The sequence below is a fragment of the Motacilla alba genome, chromosome 3 (assembly GCF_015832195.1).
Source record: "Motacilla alba alba isolate MOTALB_02 chromosome 3, Motacilla_alba_V1.0_pri, whole genome shotgun sequence".
NCBI classification, from domain to species: Eukaryota; Metazoa; Chordata; class Aves; order Passeriformes; family Motacillidae; genus Motacilla; species Motacilla alba.
The window spans coordinates 90,791,104-90,805,090 of NC_052018.1; the positions used below are offsets into that span (position 1 = coordinate 90,791,104).

The 13,987-nt window shown below is 40.1% G+C and overlaps 1 protein-coding gene across 3 annotated transcripts in view; it reads left to right on the forward strand.

Annotated features, from left to right (window-relative positions):
• The first annotated feature begins 905 nt into the window (after positions 1–905).
• SYT14 (synaptotagmin 14) overlaps positions 906–13,987 on the forward strand; it is an 89,178-nt gene continuing 76,096 nt past the window's right edge. For all 3 annotated transcript variants that reach the window (XM_038132142.1, XM_038132143.1, XM_038132144.1), the window contains exons 1-2: positions 906–1,017; positions 12,902–12,949. In XM_038132142.1, coding sequence (XP_037988070.1) covers positions 1,005–1,017; positions 12,902–12,949 — 61 coding nt within the window. In that variant the 5' untranslated portion in view covers positions 906–1,004. The remainder of the gene's footprint in view (positions 1,018–12,901; positions 12,950–13,987) is intronic.

The following is a 13,987-nucleotide window of genomic DNA, read 5'->3' on the forward strand; positions in this document are numbered from 1 at the left end:
TGGTGGCCCCAGAGCTGGATGTGGTATTCTAGGTGTGTTCTCATGAGAGTGGAATAGAGAGGGAGAATCCACTCCCTTTAAATTACCTCCAAAACAAAGTTTTAGCATGGTATTTTAAAAGCAAGAGAGAAGAATCCTGGAAAAGACAGCCTGTAGAGGCAGTACTAGAGCTGCCACAAGCAGTTTTGTGCAGTTATGGATGTGATTAATTATTGAAATGAAGCAAGCTGGTTTTATCACAACCTGTGAGTTAGAAGTGGCTGAGGTCACTTGGTTTGTCCAGCCTGGAGGAGGCTGAGGGGAGATCTCACTGCAGTTACAACTTCCTTGTGAGGGGAAGAGGAGCGGCAGGCACTGATCTCTGCTGCGTGGTGCCCAGTGACAGGATCCGAGGGAATGGCCTGAAGCTGTGTCAGGGCAGGTTTAGATGGGATATCAGGACAAGGTTCTTCACCCAGAGGATGGCTGGACGCTGGCTCAGATTCCCCAGGTCAGTGGTCGCAGCACCAAGCCTGGCAGAGCTTAGAAAGCTTTTGGACAATGCTCTCAGGCACGTGGTATGACTCTTGGTGTGTCTTGTGCAGGGCCAGGACTTGGACCCGATTATCCTTTCGGGTCGCTTCCAGCTCAGGGTATTCTGTGATTCTGTGAAGCCGAAGCGCGAAGCACGGCTTTGCTGACACTCAGTGCCCTCACAGCTTTGGGTTTTATTTCAGCCACTTGCTCTGGAAGGAAACCCAGGGAACAGCGCCGTGGAAAGCGGCGGAGCTTCCCTCGGCGGGCCGCCTTTCTTTGCCCCGGGGCCGTGAGGGGCTGAGGGCTGCCGGCGGCGGGCGGGGCCGGGCGGGGCCGGGCGGCGGCGGGGGGAGTGACGCGCCCCGGCCCCGCCCCGCTCACCTCGCGCCCCGCCCCTCCCGCCGCTCCCGCCTGGCAGCCGCGGCGCCCGGCAGCGCCTCTCCTGCGTGCGCTCCCTCCGCTTGGTACGGCCCACCCCGCCGGGGATCATGGCGATTGATGGTAAGTAGGCCAATAACGGGCTCCTCTCTCTCGCCCCGAACCGCTCCCCTCCCCCAGCCCCCTCCTCTCCCTCTCCTCCCCCGGGCACGGGGAGAGGGGCGGCTCCGGGGGGAGGGAGGGCTCCCACCGCGGCGGGAGGTGGGGGCGCACCGAAGCCGAGCGGGACCCCAGCCGAGGAGGGCGGCGCGGGGGCGCCTCCTCTGCTCCCCTTCCCCCTCGGCCCGGCTGCGGGGGCTACGGGTCAAGGGCTCTTTGATGATGGGGGAGAGGTGAGTGTGGTGCTCCCTCCTCCCGTCTCCGTGCCCAGGAGCCGGGCGGGCTAAATAAATCCCTGGCACGGTGGCCGGCATCCTTCCTTCTCCTCCTCCTCCTCCGCCGCCGCCTGCCCTGGGGATGCCGGGCGTGCGCCCGTGGGCGTCGCGGAGGGGACCCGAGGAGGACGGAGCCATCCATCTCCCCGCGCCGTGAGCCGCCCTTGCTCCGGCGGGGAGGCGGGGGCGGGCGGCGCAGCCCCCCGGGCCGGGCTCTGCCGCCCCTGCCCGCCGCCGGGTCCCGGACTCCCCGGGCCCCCCGCACCCGAGCCGGGAAGGTCGGTGCCGGAGGTGCTCAGCCCTGTCCATCCTCCCCGCAGGGACTTTGCCAACTGCTCTAAAACTCGTTGTCACTCTCCGGGCCCCGGAGTCTCTGAAAACTGAGTCCCCAGGCGAGGGATGCTCCCTGCTCTCCGCCGGTTGCTGGGCGCTAACAGGCTGCACAGGAGCTGCTGTCCGCAGATCTTTCTAGTCATCACTTAGAAACAACAACAAAGCAGCGAGATGTACTAGACACTTGTTGGGTTTGTTTGGAGATGCTCATCTTCAAAGGCAGGGCTTCTGAGCTTTGCTTTGAAACCTCTCCTCTCAACTCTGAGACTAATTTTGCACCTCGTTAAAAATCCTTAAAAAACCGCAAAAAACCTCACAGAACTTTATTTCTAGCCAGACAAGGACCTCGGCCGAGGTGTTTCTTTCTGGAAGCATCTGTTGTTATAAGCTCAAAGGATTTAGGAAAACAGTGGGTATGTGGGGGAAACAAACTGTTCTGGTTTGTTTCGCATGTGGGATGCTTCTCTGCTGTCAGTTTCCCTGGATTCAGGCCTCTGTAAGGAGAAGTTGCACTGATCAAGCAAAGCTGCGTGTTCACCCTGTCTTGGAAGCTGTGCACACCAGGAGTCTGAGCTGGCCAGCTTTGTGTTGGCTGGGTTCTTTTCTGCTGAAAAGTCCTCTTAATATTATCATGAAGATGGCAAAAAAACCCCTGCAGGGTCTGGACATTTTACATAACTTGAGCTCAGAAAAAAAAAAAAAATTATCCTTCAAAATCTGTTTCTGTTTTCATTTTAGGCAGCATTATCCCAGAAATCTGTGAGGATCTGTTAGATCTGAAAATATTCACAATATGTGAAACTCATGTGTAATATTTTCAGGGGATTTAGGGTATTATTTCTTTGAAGTCAAAGCAAATAGCCATGGATGAATAAAGCAATCTAGCCTTTGAAAAGAATGCAACACTTCTTATTATTGGCAGACTTCAGAAATACCTCAACTGTCCTGTAGATTCTTATTTGAAATATCTAAAATGGGACTTAAGCTCTTGAGAAAATTTGGTGCATAGTTTGCATTTAAATGTGGGGTGGGATTAAAAAACATTCCAGTCATGAAAGTGGTCTGCTAGGTTTTGATTTAGGACTCTTCCTGAAGACAACAAATACAATGTATTTTTCTGCTGTAGCCTGTGGCAGGCATGCCTCCTCCTCTTTGTTTTCAGCTGACTGGCTGATTGCTGTAGGGTTGTTGGTAGGTGTTACAGTTTTTATTCCTTACCTTGATGATCTCTCCCTCCTGTAGTGCAAGAGTACCTTGCCTTGACTGTAATTTTAGCAGTACTGTGTTCTGGCCAGCAGTTTAAAAATATGAGTTTGGATTGAATGTTAGCTCTTGAAGGCAGCATCAAACCATGGGATTTCTAGTCTAAACTGTCAAAATACAGAATTTGCAGTGTGTCAAAGTAAATTTATAAATGTATTTAAGTAAACAGAGTAAAATACTTTGCTCAGTTTTAAGGACACTGCATTTGGCCAGATTTAAATTTTTTTTCTTTGTTTTTGGTAGAGGCAAAGAAAATAAGCAAGATTGAAAACTTCTCTTTGAAGAATAAATATAAAATAGTTCAAAACTCCTTCAAAGGAGGACATAGATGTGAAGAGTGCACAAAATTAAAAGAGCTCAAATTAAAATAGAATTTGTTAGCTCCTTTTGCCTGTTCTTAAAAATCTTTTAAATTACCATTTCCAGTGTCACTTTGTCAGCGTACCAACTTCAAGTGGTTCTAACACTAAACCCCAAAGTTTTTGTAAAAGTGAGGCATTTTGTGTGAAGTGTTACAGAGAACCAGGGTGCCATGGCCATGGATCCTTTTGGTCAATGTCAGTGGTTTGTTACGCTCACTGACTGATGTTTAAAACACAATTATCTTCATGTGACCAAGTTCACAGCCCTGATCTAGTGATTGCAGGAACTGTTACATCTTTTTCTTTAGAAAGTTCATGTCATGGTAAAACATGTTCCATTTAGAGTTTTCATAGGTCAGGTAATCTCAGATTTGTGAGAAAACAACAGACAGCAACTCTCGGAAAAATTCTGGCTCAAATGAGTTTAAAGAATTGTATTTGCAGTTCTTAGTTTCTATATAGTTATCCTCCAAAACATGATTAGTATTTACTAGGAGCTCTGTTTTATGATGCAGGGTTATTTATTGCTTAATATTTCCACTTTTTCGTAGGACAGGATTAAGATGAAGAGTATCAGAACGGGGAGCTGTTAAGTATGGTAGAGAGCAAGGCCAAACTGAAAGCAGTAGTAAAACCAGCCTGAGATTAAAATCTTCCCATCTACTGCTGCTCCAGCCTGGGGTCTTGTGGCAGTTTGCTTGGAGTGGGGAAAAAAGTTGAGGAGTGACTTCTGAGAAACCTTCAGCACCACTGTGGTAATGTTCCTCATGGCAGCATTAACTTGGCTGCTCTATGCTGCTTGTCCTGTTTTGAGCAATAGCAAAGCTTCGGTGCCTGCCTTAAGAGAAGAGAAGTCTGTTGAATTGAGGTCTGGGTGAGGAACCAGCAATGGAAACCATGTATTGCGTGGGGAGGTGTGGGGGGGTGTGCAAAGAAATGTTAGAGGTCACAGGTGGAATGTTTTGTAACCTAAGGCAGAGTTGTGTGTCTTCTGTATCCTCATGAATATACTTTTATCAGATTTTTGGCTGCACTTGAACATGCTGTAATCTAGCACAGGCTATACAAGTTTACATCTTTCAAAGAGGGGAAAACATATGGAGAGGAACCTTCTCAGAGCTAGCTTAATATTTTTGATTTTAAACTCTTTCATATGGTTTCCATTGTGAGGAGTTTAGTGCTAACAAATGAGAAGGAGCATTAAAGACAATAATGAGCTGTACAGATAAAAGGAATCTAGTAGAGGAGAAAGAATTACAGTGTGGTGTTGGTGTTGTCATCTAGTAAGTTACTGATAGAGTAATGAGACTAATGAACATGGCTTCCTCTATTTTCCCCCTGTGCTCCTATCGGTTTAACACTTCTCCCTCATGTAGAGGTCAAGGTCTTTACCAAGTATGTACCTTTTTGATAATTTTGTTCCTGAGTGTCTGTGAAGTGTCCTGATCTCTCTGAGATTTCTGAGAAGATTGTCTCCTTTTTCCCCACCTTCCAGCTGCTTGGTTTGCAGCAGGCAGCTGTACCTGTTTGTGCTGTGCAGAGGTTTATTAGCTGGTGGGCTGTCCTTGCGTTCCATGGGGCTTGTGTTTCCGTTGTGTTTGACTGCTGATTTTTATGAAATATTACGTTAGTTTCTTAAAACTTTCTGACTATTTTGTCTTAAATTAGCCAGAGAATTTGTAAACAATACAAGGATGAGGCAGGAAGTGAACTGTTTAGCTATATAAACCTCATTTTCTTGGGAAACAAAGAAGTTATGGAATGAGCCTACTTTTTGTTTATGGATACAATAAAGAGAAAGTATTTAGAACACTGCTTCATATAGGTCACATGAAAAATATGCCTAGTTACAAATTTCTAGAATCTAGAAAAGGAAACAACAGAGCAATGAGCTGCTTACAGAGCTTAAGTAGGAGTATCATGTGTAGCTTGTAGGTTGAATCTGGCCTGGGGAACAGTTTTATCTTGACTTCCCAGTTACCTGGGCTGTGCAGGTGTCACTGCAGGGTGCACTAGAAGGGTGTAGGGTGACATGGAGATCCTCAAGTTAGTGCTGACCTGAAATGACAGCAGTGCTTCTGAATCCAAGCTGGTGTGGCCAGAGCAGGGGTTGAGCAGCGTCATCAGTATTTAATGAAGCCTGAATATAAGAAGACATATTTTATACTTAGGCCCACTTTTAAACACATTTGTCAACTGTGTGGTGGATCACATGTCAAGGTATCATATTGGATCAGCCACACAGAATTGGTTTGATGCTTATCCAGTGCCTATGATGGAAACTATTCAGTGAGTGTTGCCTGGTATTGTCATTGTAAGGATGATTGCCTGCATTATTTGCTGATGACAGTGAAACCTGGTGCCACAGGCAAAATCACCGGTTTCCTGGTTGGATTGTCTTACACCTTCATTGCTGCAGTATTGAATCTATTGAAATAAAGAAACCTGGTAGGTCTCTTAGATAACAAAGGGGGCAACCGTTTTTTGAAAACCCCACCTAATCTCTAGTGTTTTACAGACTTCTTTTTGACAAGTTCCCCGTGGGCTGAGATGAAGCTATCATACTTAATATAAGAACAGTTGATGTGTTCAGAGTGAAATTTTTCTTGAATTCTCTTAATTTTTAATGCCTAGCACTTCTGCAAATTGGAATTCTTGGCTTTCAAGATAGGCATGCAGGAAAGTAAACATGGAGTCACTACCTGATTTAAAATGTTGCCATCCAAATACAGGGAACCTTTTAGAAAGAAAAGAGTTTTGCTGTCTTCCAAAGAACTTTCAACTGTTTTAACCATTAGGTCTTATTTTCTCTTCAGCCTAATTCAGTTATAACTCTTCCAGCTTTTGTAGTGAATGATGGAAGGGATTCACAGTTGACACTCCCAAACCTTTTCCTGGATATTGTCAGGTTCTGAACTGCATAAGGCCGAGGGTCCATGTTACAAGTAAAAAGGTTGGAGTGGATTTCAAGTCAACAATTAATCACTGAACTTCCTAATTTTTGTGCTTTTCACTCTTAGAGATGGGAGATGTTTCCTGATTTCTGTGTAAATGTGTTTGTAGAATAAGGGGAAATTTTGGGAGGATTTTGAAAGTTAATTCTAAGGCAGCAAATGAGTGTTGAGTTTGTGAACTAATAGATACCATTCTGCAGAGGAGAATAATCTTTGATGTAAAAAGGGGTAAATTCAGTATGACTGACACATCTTAAGGGTACATTTGTTCTGTAGGCTAAAATAAGCAGTTTTCCTACCAAGTGAAATCTTTTGCAATACAGATTTTTCTTAGTAATTTCCTTTTGGATCAGAAACTTACTGCATTATCTGAAATATTTGAAACTATTTCTATGAGTATATTTTTCTCCATAGATCATAGAGTCATTTTTAAAAAAGAAATGTTTCTCAGTTTACTTTCTCCTGTGAAACTTTGCTCTGGAGTAGTGATTAGTGGTGTTAATTAAAGACAGTAGGAATTTGCTAAAAGTCATACTAATTTTTCATCTTTGTTTTTTTGTTTTCAGCTTTTGTTTCTCACATCTTTTTTATTTCCTGAACATTTGATAGCATTATGCATTGCTTGTCAATATGTGTTTAATATTTTTGTAATTTTCAGTGAGGTTGTTTTCTGGTTTTCTTTCTATTTTTAGTAAAAAAAAAAAATTACAGGTTTTAGGTCAGATTTGAGCCGTTTATACTGGATGTTTCTATTGTTAGTTTATTTACTGTGTTTCTTCATTTCCACCAGTAAGACTTACCTGAAGAAGTACTTGACTGAGAACAAAGTGAAATAAAGAACTTACTAATATTATTTTCGTGCTAATTATATTTCAGTTGTCAAAAGAGTAGGGAAAGAGAAGTTTGTGGTCATTTTGGGTAGAAAGGAAGCAGAGATAATACTGTTTTCATGATGAGAGGAGAAGGTCCCAAATAACCACTCTACTTTATGATTTAGCTTAGAAAATCCTTCTCTTTTTAGCTGCTTTCAGTCCATATAGATGCTTCCATTTATTTTAGTGTGGGTAGGATTGGATGCAAAATTTGTTTGAGAAACAGAAATGGCTATGCTGTTCTTGATCAGTTGTCATGGATTGCTAATTCACAGGTTAGTGTCATTGGTTCTGTTGATTACAAATATAATTCAAAAATTTCATTTTTTCCCATGAAAAAAATGTTTTTATGTTTGCCATTACTTTTATAGTTGGATAACAAAACCCAAAATATTCTTAGGACGGGTAGGTAACCTATCCTTAGGCTAAGAAATTACTAGAGAGGAATCTTTTTAAATTGTGCAAGCAAAGAAGAATATTCTTTACAGTTAGAGTTGGTATCATAAAATCAGAACACAAATTTCTGAGTTTTGCTGTTTAGGTCTTGGACATGTCTGATGCTAATTTTGTCTGATAGTTAGTTCTCTTGTTCGTGGGTTAGACAGTGAGTAATTGTTCTATATTCACCTGTTTATGTCCACCATCTGTTGTGGGTTTTTTTCATGTCCAAGAGTCTTAGTCTATTAAGTCACTCCTCATACGGAAAGCATTTGTTTTTTTAAAATATTTTTATTGATTTTTTTTTGGTCTTTCTCTGTGCCTTCTGTGGTTCTGTTTTATTCTTTGAGGTTGTGGGACCAAGAGAAGACCAAAACTGCACAAAATGTAAAAGATGTAAACATATAAATAAGTATATATAATAGCATTTTTTTTTTTTACCTTGCTGTCTCTCTCCTTATACATTCAGATGTTGGTTGCTTTTTAGTTTGCTTTTTGACTAGTTCTCAGCATTCAACTTTAAACATTTCTATTTTTATGTATGCAGTATTATTCGTAGACTAAACTTGTGAAAAAGGATGCTAAAGGAGCGCAGAGGTGATTTTACACCATGAGTGAGGATGGGCTAATGATTGTATGTAACCTTTTCAGGAAAAACACTGATGGCAGCTGTAGGGTTGCTCTTGTGTGAAAGTCTTCAGCTTTGTTTATTTTCCATTACAGTTCTGTTCATCCAAACCCAGAATTCAGTTCATGGCATGAGGCAGTTTTTCAAGTAGATTTGTTGGTATTTGGAACCTAAAAGTCTTTCACTATAGTTGTCTTTTTAAATAATTGTAACATGTTGTATGAAACTCTTAACGTAAGAGTGGTTTTCCTGGGTCTCTTACATTCCTAGCAGAAGTATTAGTATTTCCACATGCTTAGACACAGTAGCATTAACATTGTGTTGGACTTTTTCACATGTATCCTGTTTTACGTTTCTACACTGTAGCGCCCTGTTCCTGCTACTCAACCTGCTCAGTGTTGTCGTTTGGTGCTTGAATGTCGTGGGTTTGCCAAGGGAAAAAATAGTTGTCTATTGTTGAATAAAATGTTAAGTAAACGTTTGTTGAATGTGATCCAAACTTATGAAAATGCTAATTAAAAAACAATTCTCAGCAGGAAAGTAATTTATCATGTAAAAAGTGCATCCGAAAAATTACACCTGCTGACAAAAGGCTTTTGTGATACAGTGTAATGTTCTGCTGCAGCTACCAACGTGGATTTTTTTCTGAAGAATAATGGATTTTATATGCAGCAGCCTAAGTTGCATCACAGTTTGGTGCTGGAACTGGGACTGTGCACTGTGTTTGCTGGTAGGATGGAATGTACCGTGGCTGAGTTTATGGATGACACCAGGGAAGGAGTAATTATTAAGCTGGAGGGCAGGGCTGGCAAGTGCTCAGCAAGCTCAGAGTGGGCTGAAGGATCCTCAGAAACTTCCACAAGGACAGGTGAAGTCCAAGCCCTGCACTACCAGCTGCAGGCAGGCTGGCTGGGAGCACCTCTGAGCAAAGAGACCCTAAGGATCCCAGTGAGCAGTGAGCTGAACATGGACCAGCCACAGGTCTGGGGTCTGTATCCAGTTGTGTTAATCCAGCATGAGAGGCTGACAAACTGGGAGACCTTAGCAGAGTGCCACTAAGCTGGGAGGGAGCTTACAGTAGCTGGCATATAAGGAGAGGCTTAGGAAATACGTTTGTGTAGCCTGGGGAAATCTGACAGGCACTTTTGCAGCCTTTCATTGTGCAAGGGGGTCTGAGGTATGGACATGAGCTCTTAAGCTGCCCAGTGAAAGCATGTGGGCAGCGGGTGTGAGCTACATCAAGGGGAGTCCTGGCTGGCTGAAAGGGAGAAGTGCTTGCAGTGACAGGGATGACACCTTCCCCATGAGAACCACTGGTACCCCAGAGGTCTTGGAATTGTGGTCGTTGCAGAACATGGCTGATTGAGGCTCAGAGGAACTTTCTCTGATGCTGGTCCTGGTTTGAAGTCTTTGAGAACACCAGGTGTCATTCATTCCCAACCTACATCACTCTGTGGTAATGCCTGTGCTAAATTTTCTTGACAATTGTTATCAGCAACTAGTGGTGAAGTTCCAGGTAAACTCTGAACATGGTAGACCTTCAAATTTTGAATTGTGCTAGTTTAGAAAGACATAAAATTTGAGTAAGTACAAAATTCAGTATTCATCTTTGATGTACATCTTTTCATCTTGTTGCTGCCATAGTTAGCAAATAGAGACTTGGTAAACAAAACTTTTGTCTTTAATTGAGAAAATTAAACTTCATCAGGTGTTTCAGCTGCCTCTGGAAAACATCTGGCCATTCTTTTTGTGTTAAATGTTTAAATGATTTAGATTTTTAGCACCACTAGGTGGTTCTTCTCGCTCAAGAAAATGAAAATGTTTTGTTGAATGCACAGTTCTAAAATTATTTGATCTTTCATTATTTTTCATTTTACTTCCATTGTCTGACATTATGAAAAGCTCTGTGTACCCAAGTGGGTTTGTTCCTCTTCTCAGATTACATTTTGGACAGAGTGTTATGTAGTTGTATATGCAAACTCACTCAAAAGCTAAAAATCTTAAATAGGAGATTATGTTCATAGTCAAGATGGAATTGAACTAATAATAATTTGTGTCTAAATCAAGCTTAAATTTTAACTAACCATAACATTATGGTGAACTAACACTATGCTATGATAGATTACCTAAAAAGAATATTTAAAGAATAAAATTTAAGTGTGTCATGCCACTGAACCTTTGGGATTTGTGGGCTAACCCAAACAAACCCACTATTTTCAGACTGAAATGCTAAAATAATGGTTGGCATCTTGCTGTCATGCAAAATGTTTCCATATTTTCAGTTTGTTTTTATCAATAACTAGTTTATTAAAAGCTGAGAGAATTCTTGGGAGTTGTAAAGATGGAGAAACTTGGGTTTGTTCATCCATGAATAAAAGTAAGGTGTGAATTATTAGTTCCACAGTTCTGAGGACCACAGGGAAAAAGAAGAACCAGTCCAAGTCAGTTGAGGATAAAATTTCACGTCTTTAATACGTTAGTTTAAAATAGAAAAGATACTTTCTTTAACTTTTATATCACTTGATGTATTTTTATTTAATGATTGATTTCCATCCAAAAGCACTTTGAAAAAAAAGTAATAAATGAATTCTCTATTAAAAAATAAATAATATTCTAGCATTTTCTAGGAAAATGAAAAGGAATAAAATCCTGACAGAATGCCTGTTAAATGTTACAAATTTATTTTGTAACCTTGTGGTCAATAAAAAGCAACATGGTGATTAATGTAAAGGCTTTATTTGGTGGAACACCATCTTACATTAGAAGTTGAATGTTTGAGTAAAGATCTCTTGCTTTATAAAACAATAGCTAGCAATGCAGAATCCAAATCTAGAATTAGTATTTTGTGATACAATTTCAGACTGGTTGATTTCACTGAGAGCAGTGAAAATAATTAAAATCTATTGCTGCTCTCTTCCCTCAATGAGTTTTAGGTGAATCCTTATTTTTAACTGTCTGGCATCTGTGCAATGAAAAATCCTTTTATTTTCTGCCGCATTTTAAAATTTTTTCTTCACTGCTGAATTTAAAACTAACAGGGGAAAAATTCTAGGGAGAAGACTTTCAGTCACTCTTCTGTTTTGTCTTTTGTCCCCTAAAAATGATTGCAATGACTTTAAAGAAGATTGTAATCTCCTCCCTCTGTCTGGTTTTGGGGTTTGTTTGTTTGTTCTTTAATGCCTTGTTATTATAAAAGCAGATTATATTTTTAATTTAGTTTTTCTTATGTTTTCCTTCCAAAATCCTTTCTGAATGAAAATTATGTTGCCCAGCTTCTAAAATGCACTGAAAAGAGGGAATCATATTGCTATCATGACTGGATTTTGTAAGGGTGATGACTCTACAAAACTCCTGGGATCCTCAGACTCACTGATACTTAATTTCCCATTCAAGAGTATATTTGAAGCTTGTATTTCATATTTCTGAGTGTGTTGATGCAAAATGAGGATTCTTTTTACTTTCACAGACATTTAATTTTATTTTAGAAGAGTTACATTTTATTCCATTTATTTGATCCCTTTTATCCTTTCTCACTCCAATATATGGATTTCCTACAGTTATATCTTTAAAGTGTAGATTTAAGTAGAAGTACGGGTATTTTCTTAAAGCTTTACAATACCATCTGCTACTGTTACCAATTAAGAGTTTGAAGTATTGTTTGATATCATTACATGCTGCGTTGTATGTCATAATTAATTTATTATGGAATGGAGGAGAGTAATAAGTGCTATATAATGTATTTCCCTATTTTTGAGATGGGGAGAATTTTGTTACCTTAAGCTTATTTTACTGTGTTTTGGAGTGTCTGGAGCCAAGAAGCAATTAATGGATATGAAATAGATGTTTTGTGAGGTTTGGAAACTCTGGTTTGTATTTTCATGAGATTGCAGAGAACTGGGTATGAAATCCCAGGCGATTCCCTTCAGTTCTGTATTCGTATCCATGCACTCTTTTTTTGTCATGGAAAAAGGCTGAGTGGGTTAGGGTGTAGTTAAGAGGAGCCATAGCTTGATGTAGTTTGGAATTTTAAGGTTTGATCATGGGGCATATTACTCCAAAATATTTTTTGTTTAGATATTATATGTTGGTGTTTTGTTTACAAGCTGTAATTCCAATTAAAATGGTCTTTATTAAAACGTAAAAAAAAAGTGTAGTATTTCTAGCAACAATTTTATTATTCTCGAATGAATATATCAAGGTCTATACAGCTGTTTTTTTTTAATTAAAAAAAATATCTAAAGGAGAAATTCTGGGCAAACCAAGTCTTTGTTAATAGGGTTGTTTTTTGGGGATTTTTTTTTGTTTGTTTTTTATTTTTACCATGGAAGGTAATCATGTTATTTTGGCATTCTATTATATTGGAAATTTTTTTGATATTTTCACAGTTATTCTGTAGGGTGGTTTTCTCCAACAGGAAATTATGTTTATACTTGGGAAACATTAGTGTGGCTCCAGTTAAGGTGCTTGCTTTTGTCATTTTATCTGTATAAATTAATGTAAAGCTCTTCAAACCATACCACCATTAGCAATATTAAGCCAAAGGTACATTTATTGTTTTTTCCAAACGATTTAATGTATAATTTGAAAATTTGTTAAGAAAATCTTCTGTATTTTTATTAATTGATGGAGTTTTGGAACTTTCTTTTTCACTGTTTATAAGCCTTATTAAGAAATGAAATACATTTTATTTGTTACTGTTTTCTAATGGTGTATTTCCACACAGGTGGAGAACGAACTTGTGGTGTACATGAACTGATCTGCATCAGAAAAGGTAAGAAATGATTTGTGAAAGTGAACTCCTTAGCTTGTGAATATTCCTGGTGAGAAATCTGCTGCCGAGTGTTATCCTCTGACTCTTTGTGGATCTTAATGCTGCATCTTTGTGTTGCAGAATCTTTTGATGCTGACAATGTCAATAGGAAAAAATAGTGAAATTATAAAATAAAATCTGATTTTTAACAAGAGGGAAAAATGTGTTCTTCCAAAATTCACTAAGTTACATGGAATTTGTTAATGTTGTTAAGTGTTGATGGGTAACCGTGAAAACATGGATAACTATGAAACTTTGATCTTCACTTTATCCAGATACTTGTATGATTATATGATTTTCATTAGTCATAGAAAGTCGTGAGGGTGTTTTAAAAAACTGATGTAATGAACTGGCAATCTTTGCCTCTGATTTCAGGTGAGATCCTAATGACTCAAACTTCTTTAAAAACAGCTGCAGCAATAGTGGGACCAGCAACTGACAGAGCACAGAGCAGAGCTGTGCTGCTCCAGGGAGGGCTCTTACAGCTTAAAGTAAGTCACTGAGCTACAGTGACTGAAGCTGGAGTTCAACAGAGCAGCTCAGCTGATGTAAAGGCTAGATACAGTTCTCTTTTCTGTCCCTTCTGTCCCCACTATGCTCCTCCCTGCAGCACTGCTGTTGAATTTCGGTCTTCTCATCTGAAAGCTAATAAAAAAAAAAAAAAAAAAGGTTTCTTCAAGGATTAGATCCTTGAATTGAGTCTGGGTTATGTCAGAAGAGTCTCAGTGCTTTCAAAAGGAAGGAGTAAGAAAATGTGGTGGGAGAGGAGTAAAGTTGCAAGACTCTTTTGACAACTCTTTTGAGTGTTAGACTGCCTCAATGGTATTGTCAAACCACATTGTACTCTGAGGGAAGAAATTTTGTTTGTCCTCTTAGTTTCCATTGCATTCACTGAGACATTTTGGTAAAATTGTTTGGGTTTATTGAAACATTTATTAAACAATGCCTAACCTCAGAATTAAGTCTACTAGTTGAGGTCGGAATAGCTTTATGGTCACA